Here is a 20,396-nt window from a genome sequence, read left to right as displayed (position 1 = left end):
TTCATCTTTTACACTAATTCACACTATATTAAAAGACTTTTATACTGGGTTTTTAATGACTAGAGATGGACCTCTACTATCTAAATTTACATCAGCGTTGAGTCAAAAAAACTGTTTAAATTTGGAAATTTAGATTTCATACTCTGACTTAATAGAAAAAACTTACAAGCACCTGCAAAAAAATCCCACTGTCAATTTAGTACTGGTCACCAATCTAAAATCCACTATTTTATCATGTTGTATCATTTAAAAAAAAGTTAAATCAATATAAAATGAAATCACATCATCTCCCCCTTATTCTTTTTATCCAAAGTCTTTCCTTGAGCAGATGTGAATCCCAGAACATTTAACAGGCCATACTTTCACTACTAATTGTACAATGAAAGTTGTCTAAACACTTACTCCAACAAGTGCAGCTAAAAGAACATCTGAGGATTAGAAAAAGATCTTTAAACTCACTGAATAAACAGACTTCAGTCCAGTGTAAAGAGAAAAACATGTTTTCAAGTGAGTGTGTGATGGCACAGAAATTAGACACTAGGTTATTCAAAGAGTATCAACATACCTTATTGCACTTTTATGCAATATAAACATACCAGAAAATTTTTCCATCTGATTCACTGAGAGCTGTGATCGCCTCAGAATCTCTCCTACCAGATGATCACAGAGTCCCTGAGCCTCACACAAGTTATATTGATAAAGGTGGCAAAATAATATTGCAAGATAATATCTAGTCTGAAGAAAACATGCTCTTTTTCCTCCTGTATTAAACAAGAAAAAAAGGGCAGAAGACTAGTTGGAAGAGAAACAGTAAACACAAGAACAGACACAGCAAGTTTGAAAGTACTAGTTCCTCCCTCTCGAGAAAAATATCTATGTAAACATATACTCTGAGAAGGAGTAGAAATCAGGAACAGCTATTTTAAGAGATACGATCCTCCTACAACTTCTAAGTTATTAGTGAGTTAATGCTCATCCACAACAGTTTTACTTCTAGAGATCTGGGAGTTTTCAAAACAATTCAGTGTATAATTGTTAAGACACAGACAAAGACAGAAGAGCTCAAGGGAGCTTAGCCTTCAAAGATGGGATGCCTAAACCACAATGAAATTGCTTAAACATCCACCAGCTTCCAATATCCTCAATTCCTTCTGTGTGAGGTATTCCTCATCACAATAACCAGCAAAAAAATTTTCTCATGATGCCTGGGAAGAGACTCTAGAATATCTGTTTCAAATCAACTCCTAAATAAACTCCTGCCACAAATGACTTTGTTTTGTTGCTCCCCAAACACTAAGTCTTTTGATTTTACAGCTACAAAAGGAATTTTTGTTCATCTGTTTTTCATTGTCTCTCTCCTGCTCAGAAATATACCTAGAGCTTTTCTGTACCAAGTACTTTATAAACACAAGAAAACTCTGATATTAAAATAGAAATGCCCAGAATTTTCTCAGGGAGCAATCAGACTTAAGTTTTGACTGGAATCTATTCAAATCCCAGCTTAATTTCAAATATGCATCCTTTACGTGTCTTGCCCCCTTTTTCTGAAGGGCAGAGTCACAAATAACTACATAAAGTGATTATACAACTTATCTCCTCCACCCTCAAAAAATATTTTTATCCCTTACCTTTTGCCTTGATTTCACAAAGAGATCTTTTCCAAATATCCACAGATTCTCCATATGAGCCTAAAAGGAATTTCTCCTCACCTACAAAAGTCACACATGTAACAAATTAAAAGTTTTATATAGTTAGTTTTACATGTGCAAACACACATGCACTTACTTCAGGAGAGTAAAATATGTGAGTCTCCAGCAAATGTCTATTCTGAGAGCTAAATCCAAGTTTTGAGCATCTGAGAGAAGATGACTTTGAATACTACTCCCCGCATTTTTTTTAAATTGCTGAATCAGTATTAAATGAAAAAAAAAATTCATGTTATAATCATTCATAAAAGGTTTTCAGTAAAGAGGTTATTTTTTTTTCCGATTACACAAGGTTATAAATGTTAACTATAGTTAGAAACTTCAGTATTCAAAACCCACAATAGTTTATTAATGGGGAAAAGCATTTTTGCTTATCTGTTTTCATATTTCCTATGATGGGGAAGATGTTTTTTCATTGTAAAAAGTAGCTGCAAAATTATTTAGCAATTTGAACATACATGTTCTTTTTCAGTATAAAAGCACTTTCAAACAATAGGTCTATGGATTATTAAACATTTCATCTCTCTAAGTGTCACCTCTCCATTGCTATTCCCATTCCTATTTTTAATCCATTGGTTCATTCCTAAATACTTTGACAGAAAAATAAGTGTAGAAGAACACAGCTCCTGGGCAAAGGAGGAGGAAGAAAAAAACAAGAAAAAAAGAAAAATAGCGCTACCATAGAAGAAAAGACAAGGACAAATTTGCCACTCTACCCAGCTTAGCAGCAGCTAGCCAGTTCAAGCTGTTGGCTGGCCCATCAGCATGTATGTTACTCTAACGCATTCATGAACCATATCATAACTATTTGGCAAACTCCATGTAAATAAAGGAAGGAAGGGTGGGAAGTTGGCTGTATTGTTAGGATAAGCGAGACACACATGCAGGAGCTAATGTATTGTATGGAGTGATGTAGGAAGAGAAGCTACAAGTATCATTTAAGGGAGAGAGATCAAGAATATAGAGAGGAAACAGAATTATGGTGGGAGACATAAATGGGAAGCTGGGCTTATTGGTGTGGAAGGGGAAAGGAAAAATAGAGCGTAGGACAGTAATATGTAGGAAATTAGGTTAGAACCATATACTGTTTGCAAAATAAATACACTAGATTAAGTCTATTACATTAGATTACATTAGTAAGATTCTTGGTTGAGGCTGACTACGTTCATGTACACAACATGCTCATGTCCACAGTGACCACATGGACTGAACGGGATTTCTACACAGGCTGACTACATTCATGTACACAACATGCTCATGTCCACAGTGACCACATGGAGTGAACAGGATTTCTACACAGAAATCCAGTAAGAGATACATTACCATACCCATCTACTTCAGAGGAAATAATACAGTACAAATGAGATGAGAATTCAGATCCTGCATTCAGATTCTCTGGGACATTCTTCAAAGCAAACTGAAGTCAATATAGAGTTTTTGTTTAGCTCAACAAGCTCTAAAGATTACAATAAGTACCAGGGCATGAAGCATTTAGGAGAGAGTCCTGATCAGAATTTTAAGGAAAGTCCCACTATTGACTTTTTCTAAATCTGTTGGTATCCTGGTTTTGGCTGGGATAGAGTTAATTTTCTCCTTCGTAGCTGCTACAGTGTGTTTTCTGTTAAGTAGTGCTTATCCCAAGTTAAGGATTTTTCAGTTTCCCATGCTCTACCAGCAAGCCGGTGTACAAGAAGCTGGAAGGGAGCATGGCCAAGATAGCTGACCTGAACTAGCCAAAGGGATATTCCATATCATAGGATATCATGCTCCTCCAGTATATAAACTGGGGGGAGTTGTCCAGGAGGGGTAGATCACTGCTCAGGCATCAGTCAGTGGGTGGTGAGCAACTGCATTGTGCATCCCTTGTCTTTTCTTGGGTTTTATTTCTTTTTTTTGTTATATCCCTTTTCATTACTGTTATTATTTATTATTGTATTTTATTTTACTTCAGTTATTAAACTGTTCTTATCTCAACCCTCAAGTTTTACTTTTTTTCGATTCTCCTCCCTATCCCACTGCGAGAGGGAAGGAATGAGCAAGCAGCTGCATCGTGCTTAGTTGCTGGCTGGAGTTAAGCCACAATGGGTGGTCAGTTATTGTCATTAAGTTGAACCTAATTTTCCTAGTATTCAGTTAACCATGCAACTACCTAACATTTGTAGCTCTTTCCAAAGTACTAACCAGATACGGAATTAATCTTCAAATGTTGTTCTAAGGTCACTCCTGAAGACTGGAGGGTCGCTTGTATGTGACTGAAAAGTGATGAGACAACAGACTGTTCTTCTGCATTCTTGTTCGCTTTTCTGTTCAGCTGCATCTGATACCAAACCACTTTCTTATACAGTAATTGCCATAGTACCATCAACCTGTAGTTCAAGAAGTATAATAATATGAAAATCATTAAAATTTAACAAAGTTACTTACATCAGTTTCTTATTTTCTTATATTTTGCATTATGTATCTGAAAACTAAATTATATTTTGTGTTAACAACTACATTCTTGACTTCAATGAGGGGAAAAAATGAAACATTTTTTGCCTTAGTTTTGGTTTTTGACCAACCAAAGTTGATTCCTCTGAATTTGCGTAAATGCAGCAATGTACTTCACCACCCAACCACACCTCAAGTTAACCCCTTGCTATCTAAACGAGGGAAATGAAATAACCTAGATAAACCTCAAAACAGGTATCAGTGTCTTTATAAACAAGATTTAAAAACACAGTGAAAGCATAAGTCAGAAAAGCAAAGACAGGGAAACAAAAGACTGCAGAGCATGTTTTTAGGGCTGGCAAGTCCCTGCTGCCCAGCACAGTACCATTAGATGTACCAGCTCAGATATGTAATAAGCTTGCCAATACAAACAAGTATACATTGCCAGGGACTTGAAAAAGATTGCACAGAACTGCAACATATCTGCATCTTCTTCTCTAGCACTACTGCTTCCATTATCAATACATACAGGGTCAGTCATACGCACAGTGCTCAGTAAGTGAAGCAGAATTAATCAATCAAAAACATGGGTTATCTTCTCCAAAGAAGAAATTTCACCAAAAATGAAATCTGACCACCAAATTTGCAATAAACACAGTAATATATTTTAAACTCATTGAAGAAATACATTTTACTGTAGTAAGATTAAATTTGTGAGTTATAACGCTTCTTAGGTTCTAAATCTCTGGAGAGGAACAGCTTGCTTGTATGATTAACACACTTGGACTCATATGACTTCTGCAGTAGAGAAATACTCCAGCAGTAATAATATATTTTCCCAATAGTTGGATAGTACACTTCGGTTTAAGCTTCTTCCAAGTTTATGTGTTTACCTTCAAAGAAGAAATAGCTCTGATAGTTTGTTAAATTTCCACACACTGGGGTTTTTCTTACTGATCCGGGACACCATATCCATAATCAAGTGCAAACTTTGCTGAGTAAGTTGACATTGTAGATATATTGTGTGTGAGCAGCATCTTGGCTCCACTGAGTTTGGAAATGCTGCATGGGAAGGAGTGTAATGGGCAAGAGGCAGTAAAAGTTTCTTGAGCTGCAATACCTGAACTGATGCTGCACTACCAGACCTGGTGTGAGCTGTTAATCCACCAGTTATTTCTGAACCAATTGGTAGTAATTAGTTAAGTCACCATAACTGAACTATATTCAACTATAGGACTGAGCCCTGACCTGCATGCTTTTCTCTAGGCTAAACAGCCACACTCCCACAGCCGCTCCTCACAAGACTTGTGCTCCAGGCCCCTCACCAGCTTGGTTGCCCTTCTCTGGACACGCTCCAGCACCTCCATGTCTTTCCCGTAGTGAGGGGCCCAAAACTGAACACAGGACTCGAGGTGCGGCCTCACCAGTGCCCGGTACAGGGGAACGACCACCTCCCTGCTCCTGCTGACCACACTATTTCTGATACAGGCCAGGATGCCATTGGCCTTCTTGGCTCACGCTGCCAGCTCATATTCAGCTGGCTGTCAACCAACACCCCCCAGGTCCTTTTCTGCCAGGCAGCTTTCCAGCCACTCTTCCCCAAGCCTGTAGCGCTGCATGGAGTTGTTGTGACTCAAGTGCAGGACCCTGCACTTGGCCTTGTTGAACCTCATACAATTGGCCTCAGCTCATCGATCCAGCCTGTCCAGATCCCTCTGTAGAACCTTCCTATCCTCAAGCAGACCAACCCTCCCTCCTAACTTGGTGTCATCCGCAAAATTACTGAGGGTGCACTCGATCCCCTCATCCAGATCATTGATAAAGATATTAAAGAGAGCTGGCCCCCACACTGAGCCCTGGGGAACACCACTTGTGACCAGCCACCAACTGGATTTAAATCCATTTCACCACAACCCTCTGGGCCCAGCCATGCAGCCAGTTTTTCACCCAGTGCAGAGTGCACCTGTCCAAGCTGTAAGCAGCCAGTTTCTCCAGGAAAATGCTGTGGGAAATGGTGTCAAAGGCTTTACTAAAGTCTAGGTAGACAACAACCACAGCCTTTCCCTCATCCACTAAGCAGGTCACCTCATCACAGAAGGAGATCAGGTTGGTCAGGCAGAACCTGCCTTTCATAAACCCATGCTGACCGGGCCTGATTGCCTGGCTGTCCTGTATTCTGCTCCCCCCGCCCCCCGCATGTAAAGACCATTCATACCTTTTTTCTGTTTTTGCATCATGGTTTACTGCTCGAGGAGGCTCTCTAAGGAGAGAATTCAGTGAACTGAACTGTTGAGTAGTACTCTCATCAAGAGCTAGGAAAATAGGCACAGCGAGGGAGTCAAGTTCAACGAGACTGTTACCATGAGGAGATGCAAAAAAATTTTCATACTGTAGTATACACATGCTACTTAGAGTGTGTGAAACCATCTTCAAAACATAGAAGCATGCCAAAAGGTTTTTTGAGAACAACTGATCTTGTTGCTGTATGAGCATCAGTTTTAAAGTTTGTAAAGTCAGTTTTGCCACATGCACAGTCAGACTGGCTCTTGAATGCCAATACAAGACAGTTAAATACTGCTGAAAATATTTTAGGACATAATGCATCCAGTGAGTATTCTTCAGAGACTTGTTTAAAGATGCATCCTGGTTTGGCAAAGAATATTTCACAAACTGAAGAATGTTGAAAAAATGGATAATGCAGTTCACTGTGTAATTCAGCAATGTGTCTTTCTCTTCCATATTTTTTGAAATCCCTATCTGCCATGCAGCAAGGAGGTTCTTCTGAATGAAATACAGTTCCACTGATAATTTATCTTTCTCTTCAGTACTGTTTTTTGCATGGATAGTATCAAACATTGACGCAAATTCTAAGTGGCCTTGATCAGCTTTAACAACAAATGAATGGATTCTTTGGCTACGAAAGCTGGAAGGCCTATTGCAAAACTGCTTTTCATCATGCGATTCTTCTTCATAATCCTAAATCAGACAAAAAAACAACCACCAAAAATAACAGTTTAATTCAACTCAGTTGAGAGAGAGCATAGTCTACAAGGACTCACCGTCTCACGAATGAAATCTTCATGCTTAATTAACTTGCTTAATTGCTGGTAAGTTTAATGCACAGCACTTTCATCTAGACCTCAAACTAAATGTGGCTATCTGGAATAGTTGTGCAGACAGAAATTAAATTGTCTAATAACAACAAAAAAATTACGCTGTAAACACAGCAGTAGTTTTTATAGCAGACTGTAAAACTCTGTCCTTTATTAAGCCCAGAGCATGAGGAAGAGTTTTTGCCAGATACCTGCAAGATATAAAAGCCATTCAACAAAAGCTCAAAACCTTCAAAGAACAAATCAAAACCCAAAAGCATGAAATGGAGTTTGGAAAGGCTGCACAGTAACTTTGATCACAGGGCCATTCTTCCAAAAGACGTGTACAAATTTTGGAATTGATGGAAGAATCCTCTAAAACTGAGGATAAATATATTTTTTACTACAGATAATAATACTGTACTTGTTATCAATATAGTTTACAGTTCCAGTATATTTAGTAGTGTAATGTTACTTTTATTATAAAGTGAAGCTAAAGTATAAAACTACAAAAAACTGATGTATATGCTGATTAGTATTTTTCAAAAAGTTCATGCACTGCTGAAATATGTTTGAAAATAATACTCAAGTATCAGTTGAGAAAAATAACCATATTCCTCACACATATGAAGAAAATGAGAATTTAACCAAACCAGAATTACTTCAAATATACCTAGTAAGAGCAAACATACCTATATTATTTGAAAAAAATTATTCTTCACATTTAGAATACCTTAAAATTCAATCATTTCCATAATTATAAATGGAAAAATGCTATTAAGTACCAGTAAATCCATGCTTTTCTCAGTCATTTCTGTCGTGTCCTCCTCCAGGAATTTCGGAATGGTGGAAAAGATGGAACTTTGGTTTTGAGTGTGTTTTAAAAGACTAGCTTTTAAAGACAACAGTGATTGTAAAGACAGAGGTCTCCCTTTAGACTAAAAGAAATAACAATAACGAAAAAGATATTATTATCTGCCTCCAGCAAGATCAAACCAGACACTTTCTAAACAAACAAGGAAATTGGTCCCTTCTGTAAAAAGCTTCAGTTTAAAAGTCCCAGACAGAAAGGGAGAACAGGCAAGCAGGCGTACATTGGACAGAAACAATCATTTGACCATGCTTCTGGAATGCAGAATTTTCTCAGCACCAGACAACTTCACTTTGCTTCATGCTGAAAGAATCTGCTTTCTTGATCCCTGAAATGACCCTACAAGTTTGCCAATATGTAGGGCTTTCTGGCTAGTAACATATCTCTTCAAATCCTCGAATCCATGCCCACTCTTCTAGTTTATGCATGAATACCATCATAACTCACTTCTCCAAAAATCCAAAACACAAACTGAACTGGAAGAGAAGTTGCGTTAGATCAGCAAATGCAAAATTGCTGAACTTAATATCTATTATATCTTACGTGGTTGGCAACAGTTGCAGGACCTCTTCCTTCAAAGGCTTTCCTTCTCCCAGACTTAATTTAGAAGTGACAGAAAAACAAACAAAAATGCTTTAAGAAAGCTTTAATTCACAACCTGAACTGAGGACCAAGTGAACACATGCACACAGCACCAACTGGGACTGTTGCTGACTGTTCTAAATCAGCAGCAGCCTAAGATAGAGAGGTCTTTCAGAATCCTTTCTGCATCATTCTGAAAGGATGAGTTGGTCAGAGTAGCATAATACCTGTCAATGCTCTGAACCAGCTCTACAGATACAGAAATCCCTATTTCTTTCACAGTTCTAGAAAGCATTATAGTGACAGTTAAGACTGTCCCCTTTACTACATTTACTATATTTTTATATAGGAAATTTTATATAGGAAATTTATATATTTTTAATATATTTACTATATTTTACTGAAATGTCACCCAGACATCAAAAGAATAAAATTTCAGAGAAAACTGTGTATCCATTGTTTTCTAGATCAACACTGTTCTCAAAACAATTTTATAATTTAAAGGAATTTGCACAATTATCACGGTAAACTAAATTGAGGTATTCAGTTTAAAAATTCGGCATTTTTTATACACACAAAGTTTTCTACTTAAAGCCTACAAAATAATTCATAACCCTACCTTGGAGTCCAGCAAATTCTGACGGATATTTTCAAGCCGTTGGGTTGAATCAAGCAAAAGGGATCTTATAAATCCTGATGGTGAAAGGTTGTTAGGAAATCTAAGCACTGTTACCATGTATCCATCAGAGACAATGAGGTAGGGTAATCTTGAATGTGAAGCAACAGAGAATCTCTGTCTCATCAGGTCACTTTCAGAAGCTGAAGAACCAAGAGACTGACTAGAGTCCTGACAAAAAGACTGCTGCTGTCTAAAATAAAGATACACCAAAACATAAGAAGCAACTATCATAGGTAATAATCATGAACAGAACAGAGAAGTAACTTACAAACATTTAATACCGTTCATGCTACTGTCCCAATAGGTCCATTCAGAATTATAAGGAATTGCCTAGATTTCTGCAGGATGAGCACTGTGTATAACACTATTTATGCTTGCAAGACATGAGTATATTGCTGCAGTTGCAACTTTTTTAATTTAAAGAAAAATAAAACCAGCTTTCAGTATTCTCTTATTATTTCATTAATAAGTATTGTATGTATTTTTTTTCTCAATTTGACTTTAAATTTCTCTATCACTTTCTATCTAGGTCTTATTGTGTATGACAAGTGCTTGAAGATGAAATTCTAAGTAGCTTCTAATAAAGTCATGTATGAAAAACCAAAAAATCCCTCAAGATCTGAATCTTAGTACTACAGAACAAATTCAGACATTCAACAGAAATATTTTATATCAACACACAACTCTTCTTATAGAAAAAAGGTCTTACAAAGTCCTTTCTTATAAAGAAATTGCTCCTTACTGAGTTCCAGAGAGCTGTGTTGTGCATGTATTCTAATATTACCCCATAATACTTTGAAATAATGTGTAAAATTACTGGTTGTTTTTTTTATTTCTTAATAGTCCAGAAGTTACTAGATTATTTGAAAACAAAATAGCTGCATATATTCAATAAATAAGCATAGTTAAGATATTTTAATATATTTTAGTATCTGATTTTTCAACCAGACAGTGTAAGAAGGTATTATAATACTTTGAATGTTTTCATGAGATGTTACATTTACACACTACACTTGGCTTCAATCACTCAGAATTAATAGGATGATTTTTTTTTTCATTAAGAGTTTAGATTCTATTTTGTTTCCTCTAGTTATTCTGGCTGTGTTACTTTTTGTAACTTTCAACTTATACTAAGAAGTGTTATCAGAGATCCTTCTAATCCCCCATGCACCCAGCAGCATAAATTCAAAATTTAGATCTGGAAAAATCAGACCCCCCAAAAAACATTTACAAGCTACCTAGTTTTTGTCCATGCAAATATATTACTTACAAGATCTGATTTGGAAGTGTGATATAGAATATTATAGGTAAAATTAAACAGTGAGCAGAGAAATACCACTGGATTAAAATAAATCTGCACTTTTAGTACTTCTGTAAGTTTAATTTCTCCTTACATCATAATAACAAGCTATTTTTAATTACTACTAAAAACAAACACTTTTAAAAAACCAAATCACTTAATGTATACTTTCATTGTCATAAGGCCAATTTTCATCATGACAAACCCATTATAAGAAATGGGACTACAAACAAGAAACAGATATTGAGAAAACACAAGAAAAACAAAAAAGTGAATTTGAAAGATGAAGTGTATGTAAAATAGTAAAAAAAAAGTTAGAAAGTAAGATATATCATATGACAAAAACATATAAATATTTTCAAACCCTTTTACCTGTATGTTATTAGTGGATGAAATGGAATAAACTCTGCTGGTCCAAATTCTACAGAGCAGCCAGAAGTAATCATGGTCAGCAATTCGCCCATACATGTCAATAAAACCAAAGATCCGCGTTTTAACATGCAAGCCAGGAAAAGACTATCAGGAGTCCAACTCATATCGCCAACCCAGTAAGATCTAAATTGGGCAGGGAAAAATATTTTCTCTGTCAAATCACTGTATCAAAAGGTCAGGGTAAGTTAAAAAACAAAGAAACAAACAAACCCAACAGAAAAAAACCCCTCCCCAAATCCACAACACAAAACAAAAATATCCACAACAGCAGCAGAAAAAGCATCAAATACTGACCTGACAAACTTGGATGGGACCATGTTATTCTTGCTGCTACAACCTTTAAGGCTACCCGAAATAGTTACAAAATTCAATGTGTTTAAAAACAAAATCTGAGTTGCCTAGAAAGAAAATGTAAAGAAAACATAAATGTTTTTATCAAAATGTCATTACTGTAAAAAAAAAATTTCTATTTGCAAGTTATGCCTTACATTTGATGTACTGGAAACATTATTATACATGAAAGTAACATTGCACTTCAGTATTTATTACTATTTAGAGTATTTATTAATTTCTATACTTATTTCTATATCTGAAAAATAAATATCATTATATTCTCAATATATAATTCAACATTCTTTTTAACGTAACATTTTCTAAAACCCTGAAAATAATATAAGATCACTCTTCTACAGTCTTATGGTGAGTAACAACTGGAGTTTTGAAGGACTGCATCATCCCATCCTAGCACACTAAATAAGCTGGTCCATATTCCCTTTCATCATGAGCACTAAAAACTGCATTAAGATTTGGCCACTGAATTGTTAGAAGGAATAACATTATGAAGTGGGAACATAACCTACAGCACATGCTCAGCTGAGGCCTGACTGAGAATCATCCGGAATCTTTGCAGATACAATACACTAACTGAAATTAATTTCTTTATTCTTGTATTTCTTGGAGATTAGAAGTGACAGAGGAGCTTACATGGATTTCTTAAGACAACAGCCTTCCAAAAATTGCAAGTTGTGGCAGAATTTTTTAGTTATGGATAACAATGTGAACATAATCACATGTATCAATAAGAACGCTGAAAAATCACTCCTAAAAAATGTGTTATTAAATCCTTGTTACCACTTCCTTCAAACTGAACTACTGTCTTAAATTACGTACTGTCTATTATTCATACCTTTGGATCAGTTTGATTAACAGCTACTGCAAGTAGAAGTCCATCTCTTGCAAATGCACACAACAAAGCTCCTTTTGACTTCACAGACACACATCGAGGAACCAAATTATCAAGAGAACAAGTCTGCTGTACCCAGTGGATCTGGTATGGCAAAGAACTGAATACCAAAAGACAACAAAACCAAGACGTTACTTGCTGAATGGGATGATTCACATATAGTAACAAACCATGCAAGACAAAAAACAGATAAAGCATGAACAATAATAATAATCTATTTTTCTTCAAAAACCTTACAAATGAAAAATATTTTGTATTTATACAAGCTTAAAATTATGTCTGAACACTGAGAATTATTTTTTGGGACAGGAATTCGGGCTATATGTATAGACCATGCAAATAAATATAGACGCATGCCATATAATTAAGGCACTTGCACTCTAGCCACAAACAGCTTCCGCAGACAGTGTAACGTCATCCAACACAGGAATACGCAGAATTCGAAAATGAAAATCAACAGTATACTGCTCTGAACAACAAAGTTGTGGATGCCCCATCACTGTAAGTGTTCAAAGTCAGATTGGATTGGGCTTCCAGCAACCTGATCTAGTGAAAGTTGTTCCTGCCCATGGCAGGGGTGTTGGACTAGATGATCTTTAAGGGTCCCTTCCAACCCAAACCATTCCATGATCCTAAAAAGATTGAAAACATGACAGAAAACACAAGAGAGATTCCATTTGGAAGCATGCCACCTAACAGACCAAAAATAAAGCATTAACATGAAAAAAATGAATTAAACAACAGTAAGCAATGAAATTGAGAGATAGTTGGCATAAAGAAGTTATGAGTAACATGGCTAAGAAATGTGGTTACAATTTCAGGCTGAAAGTACTATGATATACATAAGCACTTCTAAACTGGGAATGTTATACTTTATTTCATTTTTTATATTACCAGAAAGGCATTACCATGCTGCTGACAAACTGAGTGAAGAGTGATGCTGCTTAGTAGGGCAAGGAGGACATCATTACTAAGTTAGTATCAAAAGGGCATAATTTAACAAAAGCAGTTGTACCACGTCAATTGTAGGGCAAAATTTTAACAAGTTACTTCAGTTATACCTGCAGAGGACATATCCGTTTAAACTCATACATACATGTATCTCACTTAAGAAAAGGTATGGACTACACATGTACTCAGGATTATTATTCAACTGCATTTTTAAGTGGTTGTATCAGTAGAACTATTTCAGTACATGGTCCCAGCACAGATAAAGAAACGTATACACCCTCTTACGCAGCCTACACACAAGAGATGAAAAGGGGAAGAGAAAACAAATAAAAAATACAAATATGCATAATAAAGAAAATAAAGAGGTATTCAGGGCATTCATGGCTGCACAGCGTGCACTAGTAATATAGGAAAAACTAGAAAAGGAAGCTCTATCAGCATGACATAAAAAACTCCCTGACACTAACACACACATGTGTAAAGGCATGTATATGTATATACAGCCACCCACACATAGTGATAAATACACCCAGTTTTATTTATGTATACATTAATAATGAAGTATGGAATACATACAATAAATGTTGTTACCATAACCACATTTAAATATTTGAAAACGACCACATATGGATCCTATACATGCTCATATAATGTGTGACGCTACGAACATACATATGCAAACGTAAGTAAGTGCTTGTAACTACAGGCTAATTGGACATCAATGTAAATGTATTCAGCTGCAGCTCCGAATACCAGCTCTAAAGCACTCTGTAATAAAAAAAAATTTTCCTCTTAAGCTAATGTAACTTCAGGTATCTTTGAACTTACCTAACATATTTAAAGCTATTTTCATGCCATCGAAGAATCAGAAATGTCAGCACCAAACACTCTCCAGAGTAAAACACAAAAGAGCACAAACAGCAATCACCCAGTACCTGTGGAAAAAAAGCCACAACCAAAACCAGAACAAACCCAAAAACCTGGTTACACACAATTTTCTCTTTAATTATTTATACATTTAGATCAATAACTATTACAATTCAGATTAAATAACATAATGTTGTCATCAGAAATATAAAGGCTGGCAAGAATATTACTGGACCAGATAAACTTTGATCTGATCCAGTACAGCTGTTCTTATGTTGTCATTAAATCTAATATGAACTGAACAATTAGCCTACATGCAACACCAAAGAGGCAGACATTGCTCTCAAAATTCACTGTACCCTCTGTGGCTCTAATTTACTTAAGAGATTAAAAAATTCCTTTAGGGCTTATTTTTTTACCTCATTTTGTATGAAAGCAGCATGCACTCCAATTTCTTTTTCTTCAGTAGAAGGCAACATGACTGATTCATCAGGCAAAATTTGCATCCAACGCCCAGAAGAATTTTTATAAGAGGATGTCTTTTCATGTTCTGTGCTCTCCCATAAAAAGACACATGCCGTAGGAGTAGTTAATAATGCCTTTCTGCCATCTCCAGATACATACAAGTACAATCTCATTAAACACTCTGGGGAAAAAAAAACAACAAACACAACAATGTGCCAGAATAGCTTCTGCTCCTCTGTTAGATTTAGATCTAAAAAGAAAAGAGAAAGGGAATTTCTTTTCTTCTCTATCACAAGAAATCCAAGCTGCCACCTTAAGTATCTTAACTATTTCCAGCTTCATCACTGATAGCAGACCTTGGGCAGCAGTGATGTCAGATGGGACACCTGCTTTTATACATTTTATGAATTATCTTTCCCATGAGAGTCAATCGTTACAGTTGCTTCCTGAGATTGTTTTTCTTGAAATCCATCTTTCATGAAAACTATTAACAAATGCCTAAGTGCTCTACTATCTATTACCTTCAGCACCTAAATGCACTACTGATCCTCCCTGAAATGACTGAACTGCTTGTACAATACTTTGCTTTACAACGTGGTATCAGTGAGGTTACTCAATACATGACAATATTTGATACTTAAGTTTGCAAATGCGTGCCTTTACATTATTTTCTCCAGTCAGCATTTGTCATGAAAACCCATCTACAGAATAAACTTCAAATTATGTGTATAGGGTTTACATCAGAGGTACATCTGCTCTAAGGTATTGATAACCTAGTAAGGAATGTTTTTCTACAGTTAAAAACTAACCATTAAAAATAAAATATTTATTGTATTTAAAAATGAATTACTATTTACAGGAGCAAGTGACAAAAAGGACATTTTTCAAAGCTTAACTACCTCACAAATTATACAAATGCAAAACTGTGAGAATATAGCTTTTACTTGTGCAATAACACTTACAAAAGGAAAACCACTTTTGCTCTATTCCGTTTTTCAAAAGCCTAATTGAAAAAAACCCTACCTTGTGCTGCTGCAACTACTTTCCTAGACTCTTCGATCGCTGGCACAGTTTTCAAGCAGTCCTGATCTTTATTCCAAAGGAACAGCTCTCCTGTTGTAAGTATTCCTGCCAACCAAGCACCTGTGTTCATGAGAGGAAAGATGTTTTGAAGGATATTATTGTGAAGTATATAAAATGACTTCCTTTCCATCGTAGCCACAGTACTAAAGCTGACAGTGAACTGACAGATCCTTTATATATTCTTTCTAAACTGTTAGAACTACAAATAAAATGAGTTTATAATCCATAAAATGTTATACTTAACCATTTCTTGATGTTGTTAAAACAACTACATTTTTCAATAGTGACTGCAGCCGAGGGATCTTCCTCTTTGTCTTCCCTGATGCCAGGTTAATTTCATTTATACGTTTATCATCTAGGAGAAAAATAGCCTCTTTTTCCTGTTGAACGAAAAAAAAGCATTTCATTTTTTAAAATGTTATTTTCTGTGTAGGCTTGCAAAATAATGCAGAGATAAAAAATGTTAGGGAAAAATAATTAGAAAAACAAAAAAAGTAAACATGTTACAGCTGCAATTACCATCTTAACTTCATTCTTTGGCGTATTTGTTTTACCGTACAACATCATATCTAGCATCCACCTACACTGATGATGAATTTGGTTCACAGGTTTCAAACTATCAAACTAATTTTACAATCACTATTAAAAAGCTCTTTGAAATATCTCAACTGAACTACCTGCCAACAAATGACAACACAACAACAAACTAGACTCTAGTTATTTCGTCTTGTAGTGTTTAATTTAGTGAGATTTTTGCCAGTGATTTCAACAGAAGAAGGAATTGGTCTTAAAAGGTTACCTACTTAAATCATACATCAGAAAAGAAGGAAAAAAAAAATTTAGTCTCATTATATCAAAAAAGCTTAGAAAGCGTGTCTTTCAACAGATGCAAGATGGAATGGGAAAAAGAATTTTGTTCACGATTTCCAACACGGTACTGTAAGAAAGGTTATGATAAACTAGAACCAACAAAACAAGAATCTCACATAAGGGACAAGTCTTTTTTCTTCGGGGCAGAGACTCCCCATTGTTTATCTCAGAAATTCTCAATCTCCAACCTCAAGTCAGGAAGATAGAAAAAGCAGCCATTTATTTCAATAACTCTTAAGTGGGGTACTTCAAATAACTTCCTGAGGCTTTTTTTACCCCCCCTCCCTGTAAATGGAAGTGCAAAGTATTATATAATTAAACCCCCTACTCTTTGCAGAGTTCTATTTAAACAAAAGTTCATTACACTTACCTGTCCAATCCATGAGATGCGAGGCCATGGTTTTCTTTGCTTGATACACATGGAGACGAGAACATCTAACTTAATCTCCATACTTATTAAACCTCTCGGTAATGATTGTAAAGAAAAGCAAGTAGAGGCTTTTTCACATATCCATAGAGTATCTGAAGAAAGAACAAAAAAGACAGTAAGTTTTTATTATTTGGGTGGGAGTAGAAGATGGGAATCTAGACACAGACTCTTAAGTACAGCAGCTTCCTGCTAAACACAAACAGACCTGATGCCTGCCTGTACTTCCAAACTAAAACAGCTATTTTCATTCACGTAGCTCACAGGCTGTTTGCAGTTCAGCCGCACAGACATGCATGCTTGTTCCAGAAGGAGCTGAGAGAAAGGAGACACAAGACAAATTACCATGCCTTACAACTCTGGTAAGAACGCAGAAAGCAAGGACAACACACTGAGGCCTCCTAAGAGCAAGAGGTCGGAAACTCAAGCAAAATACCAGCTGGGCTCCTTGGGCACAGAGGGCCGGCTACGTTTCAGACCTGAGGCCAGGCAGCGGGCGGGGGCAGGAGGAGGGCATCCCCGCCTCGGAGCCACCTCAGACGGCGGGGTGACAGGGCGCCGTACACCCCACCACCCAAGGGGGCCGGTGACGGCCGCCAGCCTGCTGCCTCACGTTTCGGGGGATTTCCTCGGGCGGCGGCCCGGTCCCCGAAGCCAAGCCGAGCGCAGGCAACCCGCTTACCCCTGCGGAGACAGTGAGGGAGGGAACGGACCTCCCTTCGCTCCTCCCGGCGCCATCCTCAAGAATTCCACCGCCACTTTTGCCCGAGTCTGGGCAGAGACGGCCCTTCAGGCTAACTGCGGCCCTCAGGGCACAGGCCGAAGGAGATGGTGCGTGCCCAAATCGATGCTCACCACACTCACCAGAGCCAGGGCGCCGACGGGCCGCCGCGCCGCCCAGGAGCCCCAACCCCGCCGGGCCCCGCCGCCGCCCAGAGCGCCCTCACCGCCTCGCCAACGGCCGGAGGCGGGGCACGGGCCGCGCAGGGCGCAGGCGCGGGGGCGAGCCCCGCCCGATGGGCGGCCTCCTCCCGGCAGCCGCCCCCCGGTCGTCTCGGTCGCGTCGGCCGTCGGAGAGTTGTTTCGTCGTCCCCTGGCAGGGCTCAGCGCACGGCTTCCCGCTGCCCCTTCACCCCCGAACGTGCCGGCTTGGCACGCTGGTAGAAGTCTCATGCGGTTTCGGGAGACCCGGTGAGCACCCGTCCCTCAGCGAGAAAAGGCGGGCACTTGGTACCGCCGGTGGCGGCAGCCTGGGGCAATGGGTCACGCTGCGGAGGTTCCATAGGGGAGAATTTGCATCGTCATCAGTAGTCGGAGATGGGGCGGATGAGCGACAGTAGGAGGCAGAGCTGTTAAGAGACTAGCGCTCCCTGTCAAATACAGGAATTTAGGTGAAATACAAGGACGGCGAGCAGTCATTTTGTTTCATCACCTTGAAGAAATGCCTTTGACTCCCTCAAACCAGCTGTTCTCTCAGACTGGCTGTTGTTCCTCAAACCACTTTAACCACCGAGTCCCCTTCTACCTTCCCTTAACCACAGTCTTCATCAAGAATGAGTAACATTGGGACAGAAGAAAAAAAAAACCGACCAACAAAAGTAATCATCCAATTGTTGATAATTCTGTTAATGAGAAGTGGTTCACCTTCATGTTGGTCAGTTACTTGCCTGTAATTGTCACCATTTGTTTCATCCACTGCATTAATCCACCCAACCCTCTGGCCTCAGGTTTCCCCATCCCTCCAAATTTAAATCAGGAAGCAGAACCTACACTTTCTCCATCGGAGAGCAGGGCACGTGCTATGAAAACAAAAGGCAATGTCTACACTGAAATTACCTGCCATCATCTGAAAAATATCAAAGATAACTCTTGATACACTTTGAAAAACTTGTTAATATTGCCAGAGGCATTCTTACTCTGGAAGAATGGAAAAACAAGAATAGCTGAAACAAGTCCATGACTTGTGCCTGTTCCCAACTCTTCAGGCATTTCTCTAGATCTGAAAACAGAAATCTACTTGCCTAGATTACAGAATATGGCTCAACACAACATACTTTCATGCAAATATTAAAATTTAGAAATAAAAGTTAAATACATCAGGCAAGACTTGGGACACCACTCTTGTATGGCGTATTAATAGAACTGCAGTAACAAGACCAGGGTAAATGTACATGACAGCCTTGGTGTGAAACATAGCTAGTGGCAGAAAATAACTTGTAGTATCTAATAACTTCATATGGAAAGATGCAAATCTTTTTTGCAGGACATATAGTGATTCCTCTATTTAAATACTTTGTGGGCAAATTTCAACACTGACAGAAAAGCCAATATTAAGATTTCAGCTCTTATTTTGATCTAAAAAGAGGTAAAAAAAAGAGTTGTATTTTAATTTACATATTAACTTTGCTGGGTGCATTCTCTGCCTGAAAATCATCAGAATCTACCTGGCAGTTCACAGGAAAAGAAATTTAATGGCTGTAATTCAAACAAAAGTTTAGAGCATAGTAATCAGATCTCGTACTAAAGGTTATATGGAGACAATCTGCATGTAAACAAATGTCTTAATCCACATTTCCTTTTTTCTATTTTTTTTTGAACACCTGGGATGTGAATCAACTACTCATTCTCCCATAAAAAACCCCACCATTAATCTACTCTGGAGGCATAAAGATATTTGCTTCTTTCCCCTATTAAAAATCTCTCCAAACTGTCTGATTATTTACTTACATGAAGAAGTTATTTGAGAAAGACTAAAGGCTAACATGAACTACTAATTTCTTGTGCGTGTTATATAGAGTTTATGTTGTTGAATATGTACACAATGCATAGCAGTAAAACAGAGACAAACCAAATCTCCTTGTAGGATAAGATTTTTAAAATCTTAGAAAGCATGCATACAGGATGATGCATAGGCTTTGCTCCGTTTAAGGAATATACACGATGTGGTGCTTATGTGCATGTAATGAAAGTAGATAGAAGTCACTTCTTGACTTCTTCATTTGATTTTAACAGATACAACATATTTATTAAAATGGAATAAGGAAAATAATTTGATGGGCTTTTAATACTGTTCTTTCACTTGCAATACAAATTAGATTGCTAGTTTCTGCAATTTCATCCCAAACATTCTATTTACAGAGGCAAGCCATGTTTAAAGTGAGAGTTATGAAATAATTATTATCTTCGTTACTGAAAGACCGGCCAATAAACTCATGCAGAGAGTTATGACTGCATTGCTACTCCCTGGTATGACCACATTTACAACTTGACTCATCCATATGTGCTTTTAGCATCATTTTGCCTTCTGCAGTTGTCACTTCTTGTTTTGATACTTGTAAAACTGCTACCAAGTACATTTTACATCCTACTTTTCTCCATTAAGTAAAGAAAAAGAAAAA

The 20,396-nt window shown here is 37.5% G+C and overlaps 1 protein-coding gene across 1 annotated transcript in view; it reads right to left on the bottom strand.

The window, feature by feature from the left end:
* The window catches only part of CPLANE1 (ciliogenesis and planar polarity effector complex subunit 1), a 70,694-nt gene extending 52,775 nt beyond the window's left edge, over positions 1-17,919 (bottom strand). The window contains exons 1-15 of the mRNA XM_049795172.1: positions 17,712-17,919; positions 16,942-17,093; positions 15,946-16,081; positions 15,642-15,761; positions 14,573-14,799; positions 14,115-14,221; positions 12,279-12,435; positions 11,387-11,490; positions 11,033-11,215; positions 9,301-9,550; positions 8,014-8,166; positions 6,352-7,112; positions 3,888-4,072; positions 1,629-1,709; positions 597-761 (exon numbers count right to left, since the gene is read on the bottom strand). Coding sequence (XP_049651129.1) covers positions 597-761; positions 1,629-1,709; positions 3,888-4,072; positions 6,352-7,112; positions 8,014-8,166; positions 9,301-9,550; positions 11,033-11,215; positions 11,387-11,490; positions 12,279-12,435; positions 14,115-14,221; positions 14,573-14,799; positions 15,642-15,761; positions 15,946-16,081; positions 16,942-17,093; positions 17,712-17,736 — 2,806 coding nt within the window. The 5' untranslated portion in view covers positions 17,737-17,919. The remainder of the gene's footprint in view (positions 1-596; positions 762-1,628; positions 1,710-3,887; positions 4,073-6,351; positions 7,113-8,013; positions 8,167-9,300; positions 9,551-11,032; positions 11,216-11,386; positions 11,491-12,278; positions 12,436-14,114; positions 14,222-14,572; positions 14,800-15,641; positions 15,762-15,945; positions 16,082-16,941; positions 17,094-17,711) is intronic.
* Positions 17,920-20,396: the final 2,477 nt, after the last annotated feature.

The sequence above is a fragment of the Accipiter gentilis genome, chromosome Z, assembly GCF_929443795.1.
Source record: "Accipiter gentilis chromosome Z, bAccGen1.1, whole genome shotgun sequence".
In the NCBI taxonomy this organism is placed as follows: domain Eukaryota; kingdom Metazoa; phylum Chordata; class Aves; order Accipitriformes; family Accipitridae; genus Astur; species Astur gentilis.
Note: the sequence above shows the minus strand (reverse complement) of the source record. Positions and strands in the feature narration are given on the sequence as shown.